Source organism: Poecilia reticulata, chromosome 9 (assembly GCF_904066995.2).
Source record: "Poecilia reticulata chromosome 9, P_reticulata-male-v2, whole genome shotgun sequence".
In the NCBI taxonomy this organism is placed as follows: Eukaryota; Metazoa; Chordata; class Actinopteri; order Cyprinodontiformes; family Poeciliidae; genus Poecilia; species Poecilia reticulata.
Window position 1 is genome coordinate 29,403,034 of NC_088838.1, and position 22,231 is coordinate 29,425,264.

Genomic DNA, 22,231 nt, shown 5'->3' on the forward strand with positions numbered 1-22,231 from the left:
TTAACAATTAACATGTGCAAATTAAGCAGAAACACACCTGCTCTTTGATACCACAGGAATTAGAAACATATTTACAGTTCCTATTTACACAATAAATTAGCAGTATAAAATCGTAATATTCAAGTCATATGTGAACATTTAAGTTTATGAGTCTTATTAAAGTGGTAGTGCAATAAATGAAGTCCCTTAGTGCATCTAAAGTAGATTACATCGCTAGATTGTTTTCATTAATCTCAAACTTGTCTCCTATGGGTAAACAAAAAGGCAAGTTTGTTAGTGTATAAAGTTACTAAGTTGTTAGATTTATTAGTCCTATTTAGCTCTCCCAGTCCTCCTCGTCAGACGAGCAGCAGGTCTTGAGGCGTTCAGGGATGTTTCTGTAGGTGAGGTACTCCAGGATGCGTTTGGGGAGCGGCAGCGCCTCGATCTGGAACGTCGACACCGAGTGGCGCATTATGGAGCGGCAAAGGTGGCACAAACTGGGAACCGTCCGGGGCGTCCTCCAGAACCTCACATGGCCGTTTCTGGTCCTGACAGAGGAGAAGGAGATTCTAGTTAAAGTGCAGTGAAAATATTTACCTCTACAAATTATTCCGTTTTTTTTTTTCTTAAGTTCAGTCAGAACTTAAGAAAAAAAGTTTTAAAGCCAATATATCATGCAGCCAAGCTACATAGATGCCATTTCTACTCTGCAATCAGCACGAACATCTGTTTAGTTTTATTTTGGGTTTTACCCTGTAGCAATAACGCCCCCTTGGGGATGGTAGTTGCAGCAGAGTCCGCTGGAGTCTTGGTCTCTCTTTGTCTGCATCGTCATGTGTTTCTCTCCAGGTTCCCAGATTCTCAGAGCTCTGCGAAAACACAACGCATCGGTCTGAAATCTTTTGTCCGGTTCGTTATACCACCCATCATCATACGTTCAAATTAAACTGACAAAGACTTGCCTGTCATCAGTCACGATTGCCAAATGCAAACCATCTGGGGAGAACTGGATTGCAGATATTTGGTTTTGCCCATAATCTTCAAAGTAATCTCTGCAAAAAAAAAAAAAAACAGAAGTCAGTCTCTAAACACACCAAAATACAACAAGACCCCAGGAAAAAGGTAGAAACTTACGCAAGAGTGGCCAGTTTCTCGGCCGTGTAGGGATCCCAAAGGTCGATCCACCAGCTGGAGCCGCTGAAGGCGGCGGTGGCGAGAACCGCTCCGTCTGGAGAGAAGCTGCAGGAGGACAGGAGGCATAGCTTCTTATTGGTCCCTCCTCTTAGGTTCCTGATGAACGTGTACGAGCGCAGACTCCACAGGCACACCATCTGGTCAAAGCAAGATCAGGAAGAGTTAAGACATCTCTCAGTCTTACTGTTTTCCTAGCAGTGGGAATTGCTGTATAAATTGCTATGTAGCCAAATCATGTAACCTGATACTCGGTCACAGTCTAGGTTTATCAGCGGGTGTGCTGAATCTGGAGAGAGTTAAAAATCTGGGATTACTTAAGCAACAGCTGAGAATGTGTCATGTTTGCTCTACCCTGCTGCGCCTTGTGAACAGAACAAAGACGCCGAAGTTCACAACTCCCTGTCAGTCCTCCAACAACACAGGAGCAGATAATCAGAACACTGCCGGCTCAAGAGCAGCAGGAAAATGTTCACAAGCAGTCTCTGTGTCCACGCACGTGGACGAAACCAAAGAAATCCGACGAGATATAAAGAAGAGAGTTGTGGGCTTCCACAATTTTGTGATCTGAAACAATTTCCAAATGCCAGAGAGTTCAGGGGACTTCTGGTTTATCAATATAGAGAAGTGTAAATGTAATGAGACTTCACATTTCCAACAAAGGGATAACGATTTTAACTTTTGGAGACATATTCTGTTGTCTGAAGGGGACATTTTAAACCACAGTGACCATTTTTATAATTGAAGAGAATCCCATCCAGATTGCACAGTACAGGGTCAGCAGCATCGTGTTGAAGTATTTAAGCTGCAGGAGGGACTGGTGCACTTCAAGAAAGGCGTCGCAACATAGGGGAAGCAGAAACAGACATTGCTTCAATGTCTGCTTCTGTTGTAATTGTTGTAATGCGAACGGACCTGAAACTGAAAAAGTTGAGTCTGATTTAATATCAAAGCGTGAGAACGACAGGTCATGTATTTATACATGCAGCGTCTCTAATGCCTGTGTGTTTCCTCAAAGTAACACATCCCGTGTTCCAGACAGTTCTCTTATACATACAGTTCTTATACTTATACATAAATAGCCTCCTTTGAGCGTTTCCATATGCAAATGTTGGTATTGATCTGAACACACCGCGACAAATGTGAGGGAAGAAACGACTCACTCTGTCAAACCTGCCAACGGAAGCGATCATGCTGCAGTCAGATGAGACGCTGCAGCAGCTGATCCAGTCTTTGTGGCCAGAAAGCACCTGCACCTTTTTACCTGAAACGGGAAGAGGAAGAAAGTAAGTGAGCTCCTGGAGACCGAACAGACACGACGCGTAGATGTGGAACTGTACACTGAAGAGAAAGGGAACACGAGTCCCTTAAGGGAACATGATGAGGCTCTAAATTAGAACAAATTTGGTTCAGTTTGTACAGATGAAACAAAAGAGAAATGATGACAGAAGGCAGCAGTCAGTGCCAAAGTATTTGGAGCTTTATGGCAGTAAAAGCAAGGAAAAGCTCCAGCTTCCTTTTCCAAAATACCCACACAAAAAAAGATCTAGTATTCTGTTTTAAAAAATCTAACTGTGTACCCTTGTGAGCCAGGTTCCAAATCCTCAAAGTTTTGTCCCGGGAGGATGAGATGAGCTTGAGAGATCCGTTCTGTGGAAAAACCAGATTCCTGACGACGCCCTCGTGGCCGTGGAGATCAAAGACAGCATTCCCTAGAAATGGAGAGAACGTCATTAAAAAGTGACCTAGATTTATTTTTAAGCTCAATGCAGCACAGGAAACAGAAACATCACCAACCTGTTAGCACGTTCCACACCTTGATCACCCCGTTCTCCAAGCCGGTGGCCAGGAGCAGAGTGCTCTTCCCTTTCGGCCCTTTGGACGCTTTGGTCGGATGAGCCGCTGCCGCCGACCTGGGAGGTCTGGGTCCGAAGGCGAGCCCCCACACCGGGTGACCACAGCTGAAGCTCTTATCCGCTCTGTCCGTCTCTCCATCCTGCCCCTCTCTGTGGGCGAGAGTGCAATCAAGTACACAAATACCAAATGTAGGCGGTGTGCAGCTCGAGCCGGTGATGAAGCGCGGCTGTTTTAGTTGCTTCTGTTAGCTGTGTCATCGGAAAGTGTGATATTCTGCTTCTGTTGTTTTTCAGCTAATGACGCCCACTTTGGTGCTTTTATACCAGCACTGTTGAAGTCATTCGGTTTGTTTGCGAACCGACTCTTCAAGATGCAATACTCAAATATTGATCATATTAGGTCTGATGTACAATATTTTTAACCAACACTCAACCAGGAATGATTACATACTGGGGAAAAAGACAACAAAATCTGCCAAAATTGGGGTGAGAAATGGTCACATGTAGGTGCAGAAAGGGTTTTGTTTTTATAAGGAAACTACACCAAGGCATGTGAAACAGATCTGAAGAGTTTTATATGATTGACATTTTTATCTGAACATTGGTTGAAGATAAATATTTATCACTACCCAGGACTAGAAACAGAAATTGATTGAGGTGTGGGTCATTCAGTAGTCTGAAAACAGGTATTTACTGGAGACTGATTGGAAAATAAAACAAAATACTTAAAATATAAAGCTAAACACTAATACATTTAATATATTTTTCAATCAGGACATAAGTATCCAAACTTTTTGCACTGTGGGGGAAATTCACCAAGTTCAAAGCACTCAATGGCCATATTTTCCCAATTAAAAATGCTAAGTCATTTTATTGCAGATCTTTTATTTGTGTGCTTGAAACATGCATTACTTTCATGAAACAAAGTAGAAAGGAATTTATTGTAGGTTCTGAAAATGGTCCCAGATGTTTTCCTTAATAAAAAGGTGTGCAGGCTTTTTTTTTTTTTTGGGACGAATGTTTTCTATTTTGTTCGTTTAATCTTAGCAACAAAAATGAGAACTTTCTCCTGAAATCTTTGCCGTCTCTCACCAGGTTTAACGAGTCGAGCCCAAGTCTGCTGAGCTCAACTTCAATGACATTAAAATCAGAGTAAAGAACATGGCTAATGAAAATACTGTACTGAACAATTTAACTTTAAAAAGTTCACCTGCTGCAGCTCCATTTGCTGGAGGCTCACATTTATACCATCATTAATCTGCAGTTGGGGACCATATAAAGCTATTCCAAGGCTACAAATGGCCCCCACGCCAAGCATAATCAAATTCATACAACAGTAAAGCATTTTTCAGGCTACTGTAATACAACATTATATAGTCTGTAAGCAGATTTTTTTTTTAAAGCCACTCAGCACATATTTTAAATATTCGGCTGATTTTATGATTAAATTGCGCCTTTTGGTTGCGGCGTAACCAAATGAGCATTTATGCATAATTTCCAAGCACAATGACATTCAGTTCAGACATTTAAAACCTGGGAGTCACCAGCGCGTTAAACCACACGGCTGCAGCTGACATCAGCCAGAGGTGCCAGAATGTCCTACGGGGACGTGAATGCGCCCTGCGGGGATTACAGACGTGCAGGTGAACCTACTCGGAGTCCAGAGGCCAGGCGACCACCCACACGATGCCGTGTCCCATCGACCAGGCGAACCAGGCTCCGTCCGGGGAGAAGTCCACGCTCCACGTCTCGCATCCCGCCTGTTCCAGCAGCGACGGAGGCCGCCTGGTCTTCAGCTCCAGGAGGAGAGCTGGGTCCGACGCTGGAGGAAGATGGAAAATCGGAACATAATCGCTATTTGACAGATTCATATCTCGCAGCAAGGGGGGGGCAGCAGGTCGTTTGGACCAATTCCTCCACCCCTTCCTTTCCGCTCTTTCCTCCTGCTGGAGGATTCAAGCTCCGTCTCCAGGGAGCGCTGCCTGGTAACGGAGCTTCGCTCAGAGATCATTCACAAATAAAACACTTACATGTCGGCTGCGGCTCCGTGTTGCTTTCCGTAGAGCACATCGTTTCCCTTCTTCACATTCTTCAGACTTGCGGGTCTGTCCGTTTGGCTTGAGCGCTTCTTTCCATCCAAACCAAACCAGAGAGTTTTAACAAGTCACGAAGAGACGAAGCTCCTTCCTCTCTGAAGTCAGACGTTCGCTATGTGAAAAATGCACCAGTCAGAAAAGAAATGTTCAGCTGACTTCCTGACGCCTGAGTCACTTAGTACTGATGGCTGTGAACGTCGCCCAACGTAGTCACGTTTTCTATTGTTACGTAACCCAATGCAAGCCTTGACCACACCTCCCAGGAGGATAGACAGACAAACAAACGTTTTCGTTTTGTTCCCCCCACCCGTTATTGTTTAATGTGGATAAGTGGTTGCAGTTGACACGTTTTATTGCATGTGAACTTCATGCACTTCACACAATGTGAGTAAAAAAAAATAAAATAAAATAAAGCTTAAATACACCAGAAAAAAAACAAGGCACAAATAATAACACATAAGCTCCATATAAAGACTAAACCAGGAGTCAGACTAAACATTTTCCCTTAAGATCAGTTACAAATCCAGAATAATGACATATCCTTTTTATTAATTTGTTTATATTCAGAACTTTACAGAAGTGTCTTTGAATGACACGTGTCAAAGTCAAGGCCCAGAGGCCAAATCCGAGCCGCCGCATGCGGTCCAGACAAGTGTCACATAAATAGAACCTTCTTGGTAAACAGCAGAGAGCTCCAATATTATTTTATCAATCAAATCAAAGCAGTTCTTTTATCTATATTCTGTCAAATTACATCGATAAGAAAAGGTGTTCATAATAATATTGATATTAATCATTGATATTCATCATCATTTGCTAAACGCTCCTGATGAGCTTAACTGGACAATTTAACAGACTCAATACAAGAAAAGAAAAGATTCAACTCTCCTGGTGGTTGTGCTTAAGGTCTGATTTTGAATTCGAAAGCAATGTGTTGACTCCATGACGGCAGACAAAGTCAAAAAGAAAGCTTAGCAGCCTTTGATTTAATTCTAGGTTTAACTGAGATACCTGATCTGAGCAACTCAGACATTTATGTAAGCGTTAAGAGCTTGACGGAGAAGTTGGAGGAATTCAAATGGATTCTGTGTGGAGCTAAGAGCCAACAAAATGACTTTAGTACCGTCGGTGTGGAAGGATCACTGACCGTTTGGATCAACTTCAAGTATCTCAGTATGGTGTCATTTGAAAATGATACCACATGGCAAACAGTAAATGCATAAATTATGTGAAGGATTAAATAGATAATCGTCCAAAGCAAAGAGGTTTTGATATTAGTTGTATAACAGATTCATTCCACTATTGCAGGTCAGAGCTGTTGTGCAAAAGCATCAGTTTCCTTCTCTTATTTTTGGCTTATAAACGAGGTTTTACAGAGCGAGACTGCACTCGCTGTTTGTGTTGTTACATTTTAAATTAAAGTACAATTTAAGCAGTTAGCAGAGTTAGCTAACTGCACGGACAGTTAGCAGAGTTAGCTAACTGCACGGACAGTTAGCAGAGTTAGCTAACTGCACGGACGTATGAATGTAAAAAAAAAAATTAAAAAAAAGATGATGGTTCTAAAGGCTCTGAAGGATGTTTCATGTAAGTCATTTTTAATAAAATTGGGACTGTGATTGTTTATACAGTACATAAATAAAATAAATATCCTTTTGGCAATGTCACCTATCACTTTTGTCTAGTGGAGCCTAATCTTGAAGCGTTGTATGATAAAGGCCAGCAGTAATTCTGACACAAACCAGCTGTGGTCAATTCAATCAATGCCTGGCAAATGCATGTCAATGTTTTATTAATAAAGTGACTTTAATAGTCAGGTTTTTTTTTTTAATTTATTGCATAAATTTAGTTAAAAAGGATTTAGAACAAGTTTTTAAGAAGAAAAGGGAAATAAAGTCCCATTTATTCCTTTTGATATATCTGACTTAAAGAAAAGTAAACACAGTTTTAGCACTTTATGACCACTATCAATGTGTTAGGTAGCAGGTTTTAACATCAGTTATCTTCTTGTACTTGTAACAGTTATGGGCTACGCAGCTAACTGCGGCTACAAAAGCAGCATCAGAAGATGGTTCTTGAAGGAGCCTGAGGTGTGAATGAAGACAATCACTGTTTTAGTTTTGGTGTTTTTTGTATTGATGATAGGGGGGAAAAAAACAACAACAAACAATTACAAATACACAATGAGGGTCAAATTAATTCAAAATAAATAAATTCAAAAGATCAAAGTTCTTGTCCTTAGCTCGCCATCCTTTGCTCAGAAGTGGATCTGAGAATCTGATCCATCAAAAAAAACCCGACCTAAAAGGCCAAAAAAAACCCATTAGGCGGTTTATCAACAATAAGTATGTGCAAACACACAAATACAATAAATATCAAATTCAATAATTAAACTAAACATTTCAGTCAGGTTAACTTAACCATAATTTAGATAAACAAAAAGAATAATCATATTTCAAACTAATCCATTTAAGGTTAAAGTTGAAATCAAAGTTTACTTTCAAAATATCAATCAAGAGAAAATAAATTAACTCAAAATACTCAAGCAGTGTGAGGAAAAAGAAAATAAATGTACTGCGCAATATCAATTTAAATGTAGCTACATCCTATTTTCAATCAATTTCATTACAAAAGTAATGAAATCTTTCACAAAACTATCAATTACCTTTCAGCAGAGAGTGCTAGACTGCGATCAGCTGTGAATCCCGGTGACAGCCCAGGTAACAACTGCCGCAGTTCTAATAAAAAAATGCTCCAATGAGCAATCGAGCAAAACTTTCATGCTGAACAATACTGCTATCAACCAAGCAAACTCACCAATAGTTCAAATCACTTTCAGAGATTTGGGTGAATTTTCCAAGGAGAGATGATCAGCAAGACGCCAACAGCCAGTCACAATCACAGTGGAACAGGTGGTGTTTTAAACTGCGCTGAGGCGGGGCTTTAAATAAGTTGAAGAGTTTGGGGGCAAAACAGGAAGTGGGCCCGTAAAAATAAAAGTCTGACTGATTGACTAATTACGGGTTACATACTCATGTAAGCATATTCAGCTAAAATAAAATAAAAAACATTGGTTGGCATCCAACGCCTAACATGCATACATACCATGAATTATTCACATCCAAGCTCACACGGCTCATTTCCAGCCGCTCTAGTTTTTATGCTGGATCTGCTTTTGACAGTGTAATACATTATTTAATTGCTTTTAACTGGCTTTGACCTACTAAAAAGATCCCACATTAAAATTGAATGTGCAAACTGAGGGACTCGGTGAACGTACATAATGTGAATTAGATATAATGAGCTAAGGCAATAAATTAGAAATTATTTACGGATGTGTGTTTGATGTTTAATTTAAAGCATAAGAACCCATTTTAGTGCTTCAGAGAATGTTTGTTTTGTCTGATTTTTTTTTGAATATGTTTAGATTTTATTGTCAAATTTTGTCCGTTTACTTTAAAATCTATTTTAAGTTTTTTATGTAACCCGAATCAAATTTTCCACCAATCAAACTGACCCAGAGTCTCCCAACATCAAAATGCTTTGGTTCTGAACATGTTTTGGAAGTGAGTCAGTCTGAACTGATGCTGACATATTTTAAGTTTTGGTATTTTAAGATATGCGTTATGAACTGGGATAGGCAGTGTTTGTACAGTGTGTGATAAATGTGAAAACCAAACAAAAAAAAAAAAAAAAGGTGGTTTCCTCACACGTATTTCATGCTTTAATGTCACTCATTCAAAATTCTGTACAAACAACAACAAAAAAAGTTCAAAATAAACATACAAAAATGTACAACACCGCTAAAAAAAACCCATTTTGGAGTCTAATTCAGTTGTCATTAGAAATGACGCATTAATTTTCAAGCTTCTTGTCCCTAAAATGATACGAGTTCCTCCACCTCTTCTCTGGATTCTTCTGTTTTCTCTTCAATCGGCTCGTCTTTCTGTTCAGGCGGCTCTGGATGCGTTTCAACGATGACCTCATGATCGTCACCTGGACAGAGAGGGAGGCGTTATATTCCTAAACACCTGAGTGCTTAAACCAGGGTGTCTATGTCGTCTTCAAGGAAGCATGTTTGAGTTTACAGACCATTCAAAAGAGAAAAATCTGAACTTCTGAGAACCAAATAAGTTGATTTGGAAGTAGAAGAAACTTCACTTCTTTTATTTGCCAAATAAAGACTTGTGTTTTAAGCCAATGGAGTGACTATTTTCTCTTTTTTTATTAATAAACAGCAAACTAATTCAATAATTCAGATATTTGGCCTTTGAAACACATTTATATAAGAGCTGTAAGATGGACCTGTGGTTTTGTCAAAGTGATTCATTTCCTGTCAAGCCACAAGCAAAGTGTAACAATCTTTGAATATGTACTAGTTAGCTTATCTATTTCCAAAAGGTAACATTCACAGAAAAAAGTACATTTTTTGACGTTTACCATAACTGTAGCTGTACGTACTAATATTATATTGCCATTTGTTTCAATTGCATTTAATAAAATGATACGAAACCACTGGCATTTATGTATTTTTTATAATTTTTAAAATCAGAATAAAAGGTTTAACAAAGTCCTTTGCAGAATCTGTATTTAGTGTTACTGAATGTAGCGTAGAAAGACCAGTTTTACTAAGCTTTAGAAGTAGAGATTTTGAAAAAGAACCGATTTAATGCCAAAAGAAAGCTGTGAAATAACACTTTATCAAACTCCTGAAGCAAAACGCAGCTTGTTTTAGGCTTTATGAAGCATGCAGATAACAAAGCTTGGATAAGGAATTGATCTGGACTCAAATTGCCTGAATATAATAAAAAAATTGCCTTTAAAAAACCGTTATAAACATCTTACTGGAAGGGATCCGATGTATCTGGACGAGCGTCGTGTGGCGGCCGTTGGTTAAAGGAGGCAGTCGGGGGACGGCGTCTTGAAAGATCTGCTCATCATCCGAGTCCACCAGGTCCACCACGTCTCCTCTGTCCTCAGCTTGCCTGCAAAAAGGAAAAGCGAACCTCACATTTGACCTACAACTCAGGACATGAGATCTTTTTTTTTTTTTTTTTTAAACACCCATCGTGAGTCTGTTTTGAAATCCCAAAGGAAGTGAAGATGTGCTGCAATCAAGATTCAGTACAACTTTGGAAAATAAACAGTTCGGATGAAAGAAGCTTTGTTGTTGGAGTGGATCCCTGAGCACAAGGATGCCTTTGAGAGGCAAACAACTAACTGTGGTCGGTGGCAACCTACCAGGAAATGCTGGAATTCCTGAGCAAAAGCTATGAAGCACAAAACCGCCGCAAACAAGTTTAGATGTAAACAAACAAGGTTCCAAATTGTCCCAAACTCTGCTGGAACACACAAGACTAAATGTGAAATAAAAACAGTAAATTAACAGAACAGCTACAGAAAGATTTTAATACCAACGATGGATTTTTTTAGTCCTTTCTTATTATCTTAAACTTTCTTTCTTACACATTTTCTGTTTGTCAGCATATCATTTTTATACATATTTTTTGGTTTGAAATTGAAGAGAAAACGAAAACAATTTAAAAGTGACTCCTGTTTTATTTTAGCTGTAGAAGCAGCTGTAAATTACTCATATTTTGCATTTTCTAAAGATGATTTATTATGCCATGTATGGGAGGTAAACTCCCATACACCAGAGTTTACCTCAGTGTACAGAATAAAGAAAGTCATGTGGAAATATTTGCAGCTGAGACACTGAGCAAATATGAAGGGACACGAAGTATGTAGTTACATCTGGAAGTTTCATTTTGGAATGTTTTTTGTAGTTTACCCATCTAATTTTGTTGTGTATAACTAAAATTAAGTGAAACCAATATATTAGAAATGTCAACATAAATTCATGCTGGTTAGCAAAACCGTTCAGATATTTCTAGTGGTGCGATTGGTTATCGGCTTCCTGGGGAAGCGATCGCTGTTCTCAGAAGGGTTTGGCGACGGTTCAAATGCACATCATGGCGGTTGGTGGCGATAAGAACCACTCCCATCAGAGAGCACACACCTCAGCGCTCTGCAGACTGCTGGGAGATAGAAATGTTGGATAACAGGATGTTTTTATTTTTCAAAACTCTTTCATTCATTAAAAAAAAAAAAAAAAACAACCTTTGAATCTCAATCTATTGTTGTTGCCAGATAAAAAGCAGAAGAGTTAAATACTGCAAGAACATATGAAAATTAAAACGGAATAGAAGCTTTAAAAACGACAGATTAAAAAATACACATAATAAATTAACTAATTTGTGAATTTGTCGTTTAACGAAATAATTGTAAGTTTTTGCCAATACCCCTAAAATAAAAAATAAAAAAACATAAAAACAAATGGTAATTTAATTATTAGTAGTAGAATTTAAATGTCAAAGTAAACTATTTATAATGCATCTACATTTTGTTCTATATTAAAAAAATTAAATTCTTGTTCTGTGTAGCTTTGTCTTTCAAATTAAAACTTGGTCGGGTTTTTTTCACGTTTGTCCATTTAGAAAAGTTCCTGTATTTGACTTTGAATCATCTTGCTGGATTTTTTTCTTCTTCAGAACCCGAGGTTGCTAATCTTGCTAATCTGTGTCCACACTCTTGCAACCCCGTATCATAACACTCCCACCTCCGTGCTTCGCTGCCACTGAAAGCGACTTCCGCTGTGGGCTTCAGTCATTCATCCAGCTTCTCCTCCAGTTCTTTAGAAAACAATTCTCTTTGCTTACTTTTGATTTTTAGGAAGCAGAAAAGTAATGTGTTTGGGAATTTTACTTATTATTTTTAAGATATACAAGATACATAAGTGTACTTTTAACCAGGAATTTGAAATTGCCATCCTTCAGTTTAAACATGGTGGTATTTACTGTACTATGAACAGATTGTACAAGACAAATTCCTGAGACAACAAAGTATTGATTTATATTGCCTAAGCTGATGGTGTTGATATTATCTAACTGAAATAATGTCGTTATAAATGAACAACTTTTAATTTTTCTCATTTGATTATTAATAATCCAGTTAGACAGTTATTTTACACCCACTTTCATTTTGTGTTTTGTTTACTGACAGTCTAATTAATCAATATTTATGACATCTGGGATGACAGTATTTGAGAAAGTTTCTTCTTTCGAGTATGTTTTGGAAGTTGTAGATTTGGGTTTCTCTTGGTGAAAGCATTTTACTTTTAGTCATGAAACAAAAGAGTTCAAGAATGTTAATAATTAATAGTTTATACTGAGGTAATATTGCACTTTAATGTGCTCCGTCCTCCTGAGAACTGTAAAATGCAACAAACCACGGGCAGCATTAGTACGGAGAGCTGCAGAGACATTTTTATGATTAAAAAAAAATAATATTCATCCAAATTAAGATACTCACATAAAACCTCCTCCTGAAAGAAGAAGAATAAAAAAGAGGTTAGTATACACCAATGTCTCAAATACCAACACTGGTCCATTATCTAAGGTTTAAAATGAGCAAACACTGTGTACTACGAGAAACAGCAGCTACCCAGGCAGATTGTGTGTCTCCTGGAGTAAAGTATTTTAGCCACGATGAAAGCGCAGCCCGTGATCAGGACAGCGATGAACACACCGATCACCGCTCCAGTGTACGCCGACGATGATGCTGAGAAAATGACAAACAATGGCAGGATTTCAGGGCAGTTAAACGGCGGAGCGGCAGGTCTGTCGGCATTCCAGACGTGGAGCTCACACCTGCACCGACCGGCTTCTAGATTACATCTCTCCAACTCGCCTTTCACTCCAGCCACGCCCTTCTCATAACTTCACATATGCTTTTATAATAAACTCACCTTTCACAGTGAGGAAGACTTCCAGCTCGCGGACGCCGAGCGCGTTCTCGCTGCGGCAGAAATAGTACACTTCGTCGTACATGCTGATGTTGACTATGGTCAGCTTTAGGTCAGGGCCTTGCATGGACAGGATGTACTTGGGTCCGGGAACGATGGGCTCCTGACTTTGGCCTTTCCTCCACATGGTGTTGGCAGCCGGTACTGCGGTGATCTCACGGCAGGAGAGAGTCACGTTGGTTCCCTCCAGAACCGAGACCATGGGTTCGCCCGCTGGGTACGGAAGGCCTGGAAGTAAAGAAACAAAACAATATCATCTCTAAAGGTTTCTTCACAGGTCTGACTAATAAATCAATCAAACAGCTGCAGCTGATCCAGAATGCTGCTGCTCGGGTTCTCACTAAAACCAGGAAGATAGAGACATAACACCAGTTTTAAAGTCCCTACATTGGCTCCCTGTAGCTCAGAGAATAGACTTTAAAATACTGATGTTAGTTTATAAATCACTGAACGGTTTAGCACCACAATACCTTAAAGATCTGTTATTACTCTACCAACCGTCTAGACCCCTCAGATCTTCTGGTTCTGGTCTGCTCTGCTCTGCATCCCCAGAACCAGACGAGGAGAAGCAGCATTCAGTTTCTATGCACCACAGATTTGGAACAAACTTCCAGAAAACTGTAAAACAGCTGAAACACTGGGTGCTTTTAAATCTCAACTTAAAACCCACCTGTTTAGAGTTGCTTATGGCTTAATTAGGGTTAGAGTGCCGGTTTTGATGTCTTCCATGTTTTTATGTCTTTAATGTTTTTAATTTCTTCTTCTTTCTTTTCGACGTTTTAATGATGTAATGTTTTTTGTTTTTTTGTTTTTATTTTTATTTTGTTTTTTTATTTTTTTTAAATCTCTCTCTTTCTCACTGATTATTTCCGTTTTTATTTTAATTATGTAAAGCACTTTGAAATGCCTTGCTGCTGAAATGTGCTATACAAATAAAATTTGATTGATTGATTGATTGATTCCAACACCAAAACTACATGAGAAATAAGGGTTTCTGTCTACAGCTGCGTTTCCAGCAACCACAGAAACTGAAAACTGTTGAAACTGAAATTATGAAAATAAATTAACTTTTTAAAAATAATAATAATAAAAAAAACTAGATTGATTTTGTGCGAGGGTGAGGTAGATTTTCTAAAATGTCATTAAGTGGGGTTACTCATTAAAACTTCCTTTTATCTAGAGCCTCACATTTTTGCAAAAGTGCAGCAGAGAGTAGATGAGTGACACTGAACCAAACTCATATCTAAACATTTACATTTTAGTCTGACTTCTATGCGTCTCAAAAGTTTGTTTAAAGAGGAAAACAACACGTTTCATGTGCATTACCTCCTACTAGTCAATTTTGGTCCTGCAGCTTGAACACATTACAAACCTTTCATAAAGCCCATATGGGACTAATAAAGGACAGTATCGTAATAATCTGACTATTAAATACATTTTAGATATGCCATTTCAACCACAATAATTATAATTTATTCAGTAAACTATGCAGTGCTGATAAGGTTCCAGCTGCACATTTTATGTTACATTTCACTGCAACTTTGCCGACTCGTCTTAAACAATTAGCTTTTAAGAAATCTGTTTATTGTCCTCCAATAATAAAACTGAATTTCCTCCCTTGAGAATAAAGACAAATATTTGCGCACGTCTGTAAAGGAAATGCAGCTTATCTTCTCACAAACATTATACATGTCACCTGTAAACAGTTTGACTAAAATATTATGTCTCAATCAAACATTATTTTTACAGAACCAGAGAGAGAGAGAGAGCTGTAATTCATTACGCATTTCATAAATAGTGTAATCTTAGATTGAGAAATCCTTCAGATTAGATGTCCTATGAACAGCTTTTGGATTATTTGTTTGACAAAGACTCAGCTCAAGTCTGGGTTTGCACATCAGTCAATGAAAAGTGATAGGATTAAAGCAGCCTGGACACTTTTACACACTTTAGTTTCACCCCTTCTGTGTTTGCAGAACTATCCTCATGTGATAAGGATGTTTATGTCACTGCATGACTCAGGATTAACCCAGCTTCATCGCTGGGTGTGTTTATACTTTAAACAAAACTCTAAATCCCACATGTCAAAGCCAAAGGTTACAAAAAAAAAAAAAAAAGATAAAATGTTAACACAAGATTATTCTACTATTCTGAAGATTTCAGAACATCTGAATATTTCCAGACTAACAAGTTTTGATAAAAATCTGCATCCTGCAGGTTTTCACACAACAAAACAAAACATCGCTCCATGAATGATGACCTATCACCTGGGCAGGAGAGACCGCATTAGATCACCGTGCAAACTATGCATTACTCACATGACGCACACTTTCTGTTGAATATTTCTGTGCTAGAAGTCCAAGCGTGGGCGTAACATGTGAGCTAATCCGGCTGTTTGAAGGGATTTTAGGAGGTTTGGTTTTGCACCATCAGAAACATGAGATCTACACAGGAGATGAAAGTAGCTCCACTGAAACCTCAGGATTCTGTAACAGGATTTATTCCAACAGAAGTTTGTACATTAAATGCATCTCCTCTCCTCATAAAATGCTACCACCAATACTAGACCAAGGTCTGTGGTTGTGCTGCATCCCTGTTTCAACACACCAAAATTAAACGGTCCATCAGTGTGTCACCGTGTTTCTCCAGCGGCCTTGTAGTAGGCCGTTCATTTAAATCAGGAACTAAGGTCTGGAAGACCTGAGGAGTTGGTGTCGTCTGCACTAAACCTATTATTGGATAATCATTAACTTCTAGGACTGTCAGATAATGTGTGACTTAAGTTGTCACAGTATTGCCGTTCACTTTGTTACATAATTTCCAGAGTTTTAAGAACAGAAACAAACCAAAAGCTTCACGGATCCTTCAGCAGGTTTAACATGAAGTGTGTTTCCGTTAGTGATTTTAGGTTGATCGAGTTTTCTGGCCAAACACACAGTATTGACGGTCATTAAACCAGCTTTTGGTCATTTTGAGGGATGGACTATATCAATTTTATGTTTATTTTCCATCAATGCACCACTTGTGTTTCTACTGGTCAGAGTGATGGTAGCCCATCCAAGAACCACCATCATGTTTGACACGTCTGTTTTACTGATTTCTTTTTCTTTTATGACATTGAATCCAGTAGCTTTTTTCTGCCATTTGTAATTTTTTTTAAGGAAAAAATGATTCAAATAGTAAATCAGGTTTGGTTTTTAAAAAATCTGAGATTTTATATTTAAGACATATTGCCCTGCCTTAGGACCTTAGTCAGTGTGGGCAGGTGCCAAGTCCTGCTGGGGAATGAAATCAGCATATCCATAAAGCTTATCAGCAGAAGGCAGCATGATAATACAGCAACAATTAAAACAGAACTTAAACATCCCGGCTTTGAGTTTTTATAACATTCTGGAAATTTATGGACAAACAAACATCTCTGAGTAGTTTTCTGATCTTATATGTTTCACAAATAATAAGAAAGCACGCTGTTTAATACAAATCAATGTGGATACCTGTCCATTAATTAAGAATTATTGGACTCTAGCGATGCACTGAGGGAACGGAGACAGGAAACATAGCTGAGCAACCACAGCTCTGGTCTTAATGCACTTGTTACACATTAAAGCAGGAGTGAATGAGAGCCACACCTATAGAGTGAATACTCAGAAATCTACACTAACCACAGAGTGCTGCTGTTAAGCGTGCCTTGTCCTGCACTCTCAAACCTACAACGGCTTAGAAAGAATAGGAAAGACGGAAAACTTCAGTCAAAAACCAAGAATAAACAAGAACACTTCTAATCTCAAAACATTGAAAGTCTGCTAGAAAAATATCTGAAAATTTGAGAATAATTGCAGAAAGTTGAGTTTCAAAAGTTGAACATTTCCAACTTCATTCATTTTTAATTTGCAAAAGTCGCACATTTTTTTACTTTTCAAACTCATTCACATGATTTTTCCAGAAAAATTCTGAGATTCATCTCAAAATTTCTGAGGTTTTTTCACTTAAACCTACTATTCCTGTATTACTATCTATCAACAATAACTTTAACACACCTCCAAGCAAACCTTTCTTCCAGTTGCTGCAACATTTATTGTTTAAACCATGAGTTTAAATAATTCAACTAAGGCCTAAATTCACCATATTTTCCAAATATAAACTGAACCTTGTAGTTATTCAGAATACTGATCACTTGTGTTGGTAGAAGTGATCCGTATCACTTGCTGTTTTATTAATAACTGAAAAGACACCGTTAAAATGACTAATTTCTTTAAGGGCTACTTACTGAGCGTAATGGAACAAGATCTCTCTTTTTCGTTTTTGAGCAGCTCATGCCGGGCCGTGCAGGTCAGCGTCTGCCCGTCTTTCAGCGTCGAGCTGTTCAGCGACACGACGAGGCTGTCCGTCACCTGGAAGTCTCCGTCTTTTCCCCACCGAAGCTGCGGGGTCGGATACGCCCCGAACCAGGAGCAGTTCAGCTGGACACTGGAGGAGTTCTGCGCCTGCACGGGCATGCAGTCGGGGTGTCCGCTAGGAATATCTAACCCAAACACAGACAAGGAGAAAAACAGGATTAGTTAAAGAAATTATTTATTCTCTGATTTAATTAGTAAACCATTATTCTTCTTTTATGAATGGAGGCATATACAGGAAGAACTTTTATTAAACCCGCTACATTTTAACTAAAATTGTGACTTTGCTAACCTTCACACCATTTGGACTTGGTTACATTTCATCACATTACAAGTGCAAACTTTCAGGAATTTTATTGAGAGTTTAGGTGAAACACCAACATAAAGTAGGATAAAGGTTTTCAAAATGGTATAAAAATTCCATTTTGAAAATGGTATTTTTTTCAAAATACCATTTGTTTTTTCAAAATATCTCTGATACCTGCAAAAAAAAAAAATCCAGTTCCAGGAAGATGGGTGAAATTAAATACTTTTTTAAAGTAAACATAAGCAGTATTTTTTGAAGTATTTTCTGTTTTTCTTTGGACATTTGCTTTTTTATTGATAAAGCCACCGAGTTCTGATTTATTAGTCATTCAGACAAAAAGATGCTACAAAACTCAAGTGATGAACCAGTTTTGTGTCAACAAATAACAAAACACTCAGCAAAACATCTAATTATGTCACAAATGTGCTATTTGTTCCAGAAAGCTTAATCTACGATTAATATCAAGTATGACAGTTTACAAAAATAAAATGACATTTAGCCACACAGTGGTTAACTCACTGATAGATGAAGCTTCTATTAGCTCAGAAAGTAATTATTTTTAGGAGTATTGTTACCACTCTGAACAGAGTAATTTTATCATTAAGAGTCACTGATCTTACTTCAGTACAATTTCTGGATACTTTACTCACTGTGAGTAACTTCACTGAATAAACAACAAACATGTTTAAACCAAAAATTCAGCAGGTACAGACACACACCTGCAGTTCTGGTTAATGTTTTTTTAAGTTGTGCATCGAAATTGATTTTGAAATGAAGTTATTTATATAAATTATTTTCATTTTGACATTTAAAATACCATAATTTCCATATAACTTTAGATTTTGGTCAACCTGATGGTCTAATTTTTACATATCAAATGAGTCAGTTACTCAGTATTTGAGAAGCCGTTTTACCAAATACGTTTTTACTCTCGATTAATTTCTTGAATGGCTACATTTCCCTTTTACTTGAGTAAAAATATGTTGAAGAAGTGCTACTCTTTTCTTTTTTTTAACTCTATTTTTTGGGCACTCTACTCACCTCTCCTTAGGTTTAGTGTTTTCTGAACCTCAACTTTGATTATTGTTGAGTTTAGTTGAGCCCTTAAATATGAAAAAAAAAAAAAACATCACAGAATCACAGCTTTACTCTAGCAACTTACAGTACACCAGCAGCTCAGTGCTGTCATTGACCACGCGGTTGGAGACGGTGTTGAGGGCGCTGCAGGTGTAAACTCCCTGATTGCTGGGCTGGATGTCCTTTATAGTGTAATTCAGGAATGTAAGTGGCGTGAAAGCCAGGCTTGTGTTATTGTTCGAAGCTCCACTGAAGGTCAGGTTGAGCTGCTGAGATGGGGAGGACCATGCCGAGCATTTAAAAGAGACGGACTCTCCTTTCTCAGTGACCAGTGTCCTGTTGGGCAGCACGACTGCTGGATAAATCACTGTAGTTACGTTGTACGGTCCACCTGCAATAAAAGCATTATACAAATGTGAACAACTTCATTCTTACAAAAAGAAAGACAAAAAGATGATTCCTTGCAAATTAAGACAATAGTTTCAGAATTAATTAATATTTTTAAGATAAAGAACTGTTACAGCTGCAGACAGACAAAACATAGCTCATGTTATGTTTTGATCTATTAACTTTTTTTTATAGGTGATAATAGACTAGGCAGCTGGTAGGTTTTCTTTGCCAAAATAAAATTTACTTGATAGTTTTCATTGGATAACAAGAAGAATAAGGGGGAAGCCGTAAGAAGAATTTAAATACCAGCAACTCAAATAATTACAAGCAAGTTCAGGTTACTTGAATATGTCACCACTTTGCCAATGTCTGAAAGGAGAGACGAACTGTTTTAATCTGGAAACTGTTTCAACGCCAGCTGAGAGAAGCCATTAATCAAGAAGAAAGTCTGCGGTCCAAATATCAATATTTTTAAGTTTAACTGAACTCCACAACTTCACACACAGACGGGCTGATAGTCTCTTGGTCTATTGATTATAGACACCTGGACAGAAGGACAATTATCACAAACATAAAAGTTTTTTTTTTCCTTCCAGAAAGGCCAGCCCAAATCCCTGAACCTGGCGAAACCACATGCGATGCACTTCAAAGTTCAGCCCCCAAAAGATGATTCAACTAATTTCAAATGAACTCCTCCAACCCTGTGACAAAGAGTGGTCAAACATCTAGCAAGAAATTTGTCAGATTATGTTGACGGCAACAAAAAGGACACGTATACTCGTTCAGAAAATGTATTTTCACTATGCATTTTGTCTTAGCATCCACTTCCTGCAGCTGTGGTTTGGATTGGGGAAAATCTTGAACATACTGTATTGAAACAAACAAAAAAATAACAATAATTTCCTACCTCAAAATATTAAAAAAACCCAGACCCAAAGTTGGTTAGCCTTTCAGAAAAGGTTAGAGATGCAGGTTTCCCAAACTGATGATGACAAAGTTGAATGAGCAACTCAAGTTGGAGCCTCACATTACAACAACCATAAGTCAAAATGTTAGTTTTACGGTATCTACGCAAAAATTGGAAAGACAATTTGTAATATGATCTGATAATATTAATCAAAACAGCTGATCAAACTGTTGAGTAAGAGTGATAGGTGTTCATGTTTTCCACAACCAGAAATGAAGAAATCTGACATTTGTATGGGAAGTCCTTATTAGGAATGCTCCAGTCCCATATTAACACCTGTATTGTCTCGATATTGAATAATCCTAGATGGGCATCAGTGACAATGTGGCCGATCCAAGAGGGCAGATCTACTCTGTCTAATTCTCTGAGCAACACTATGCTTTATTATTTATTTTACATGATATTTAGAATTTCTAATTTCACTTTCTGAACTATTTGAAAGAAGGTTTGCTACAGTTTATTCTTGCATGTAAAACCTATTGTTTTAGTCAGTTCCAGTTTCACTATTATATATTTTACATTGGGTATTATACTCCTGATCGCATTCACTGAACAAATCAAAGTTGTGTAATTTTTACATATTTTGGCCAAACGTGCAAAACAAGAATACTCTGGAATTGCATTGCTTTTCTGTACTGAACCTCAGACATCGATATCAAAAGTGAAAGAAGTGGATTGATGCTTTAGAGCAGTGTTTTAGCAGTTTTTGACATTTTTTATTTTTTTAAAACCATGGCGGATACCAATAACCAGTACATAACTACTAGGATTTGGGGCTTTGATTTACAGAAGCCAGCTAGGAGAGTGTCCAACCAGATTCCAAACTGAAAGTTAAAAGTAAAAAAAAAAAAAAAAAAAGGACCAACTGTTTTATCAAGTCATGCAGCTCCCTTGCTGTCATGTGAGCAGACAGGCGAATATGTGGAAGAACCAGTTTGGTTGAAAGCTTCAGCGAATGCAGGCAACCAACGCCCAGAAGAATCCCACTAGACTGGAGCCATACTGGACTTCATGCCCCCCCCCACCACCACCACTTACTGGTTACTTGAAGCAGGACATGTGCGTTGATGGTTCTGTTGTCTGGGAGTCTGGAGCTGCACAGGAAGCTCCCCGTATCCTCAGAAGTCACTTTACTGATGCTCAGACTCCCGTTAAGCTCCAAGGTGAGCCGCGGGTCTTTGGCAGAAGAGTCCACATGTAGCTCACCATTTGAGGCGATAATATGACCGCCTTTCATCCATGTTGTCCAGACAGGTGTTAGATTCCCTCCGGTGTAACACTGGAGTAAAACCACGTCGCCCGGTGCGGCTGACTGGACAGTTTCGGTGGAGAAGTTTCCCGAAACTGTCGCTTTAAGACGAGAGAGAAGAGAGGAGTTTAAACCCTGAGAGCTCATTTCAACTCACCTGTTAGAAGTATGTCAGCACAACTCACCTGCCGCAGACAGAAACAGTTGTAGAAGCGCTAGAGATGCGACAGTGTTCATGTTACCTTTTCTACATAGCCCTCAGAAATAGCCCTAAGAAAAATAAGACTTCTAGTCCGAATCTGTGTGACTAGTCTACCTCTGCGCGCCTGCCTGTGGCACTGAGCGTAAGGTCATTATAAAGAAGAGTGAATGGACCGCAGTACCAGCAAAGGTCACCGATCTGACATGATGAGCTACCTCTGGCGTCTCCACGGGAGATTTGGTGGACGCGCTTTGTTTACTAGAGCGTGCAGGTCCGGAAACGTTGGGAGGAATGAACCGCACCTAGGACTCACCTGCTTAAAGAGACAGAAGCGTCTTTTTTTACTGATGATGCCAATGGTGCGTAATTTTGACTGAGAATTGTGGTTTTTGTACAACTCATTTGGAAACAACTAAACATTTGTTTTATGAATGTAAAGAAGTATTAAACTTATGGGATCAACTTCGTAACTTTCTGTCTTCTAAGACAATAAATTTGGATTTTGTTTCCTTACAAAACATTCAATTCGGCTTATTCATTAAAGATAAAAATCTGGAATTTTTAGTCAATGTTCTGATTATTGCAACAAAATATTATATCCATAAATGTCGTTATGCAAAATGCTCCCTCTCAACCAATGCTCTTAAAAATGAACT

At 38.4% G+C, this 22,231-nt stretch overlaps 2 protein-coding genes across 9 annotated transcripts; both read right to left on the reverse strand.

Moving 5' to 3' along the window:
- Window positions 1-281: 281 nt before the first annotated feature.
- Window positions 282-5,432, reverse strand: wsb2 (WD repeat and SOCS box containing 2). Of its 2 annotated transcripts, XM_008417878.3 has the most exons (9): window positions 5,060-5,432; window positions 4,683-4,851; window positions 2,971-3,179; window positions 2,754-2,885; window positions 2,337-2,437; window positions 1,117-1,313; window positions 945-1,034; window positions 735-851; window positions 282-530 (listed from the first exon to the last, which is right to left on the reverse strand). In XM_008417878.3, the coding sequence occupies exons 1-9, from the start codon at window positions 5,097-5,099 to the stop codon at window positions 317-319; spliced, it is 1,269 nt and encodes a 422-aa protein (XP_008416100.1). In that variant the 5' UTR covers window positions 5,100-5,432; the 3' UTR covers window positions 282-316. The 2 variants fall into 2 exon arrangements, with proteins under 2 accessions (XP_008416100.1, XP_008416097.1); XM_008417875.2 differs by lacking the exon at window positions 5,060-5,432 and having other exon boundaries at window positions 4,683-4,915.
- Window positions 5,433-8,826: 3,394 nt separating this feature from the next.
- On the reverse strand, window positions 8,827-21,873 carry vsig10 (V-set and immunoglobulin domain containing 10). Of its 7 annotated transcripts, none has more exons than XM_017306886.2 (10): window positions 21,559-21,871; window positions 21,163-21,474; window positions 18,853-19,158; window positions 17,257-17,511; window positions 12,933-13,217; window positions 12,629-12,745; window positions 12,497-12,509; window positions 10,367-10,464; window positions 9,971-10,110; window positions 8,827-9,121 (listed from the first exon to the last, which is right to left on the reverse strand). In XM_017306886.2, the coding sequence occupies exons 1-9, from the start codon at window positions 21,608-21,610 to the stop codon at window positions 10,019-10,021; spliced, it is 1,530 nt and encodes a 509-aa protein (XP_017162375.2). In that variant the 5' UTR covers window positions 21,611-21,871; the 3' UTR covers window positions 8,827-9,121; window positions 9,971-10,018. The 7 variants fall into 7 exon arrangements, with proteins under 7 accessions (XP_017162375.2, XP_008416096.2, XP_008416095.2 ...); XM_008417874.2 differs by having other exon boundaries at window positions 10,367-10,467; XM_008417873.2 differs by having other exon boundaries at window positions 10,367-10,482.
- Window positions 21,874-22,231: the final 358 nt, after the last annotated feature.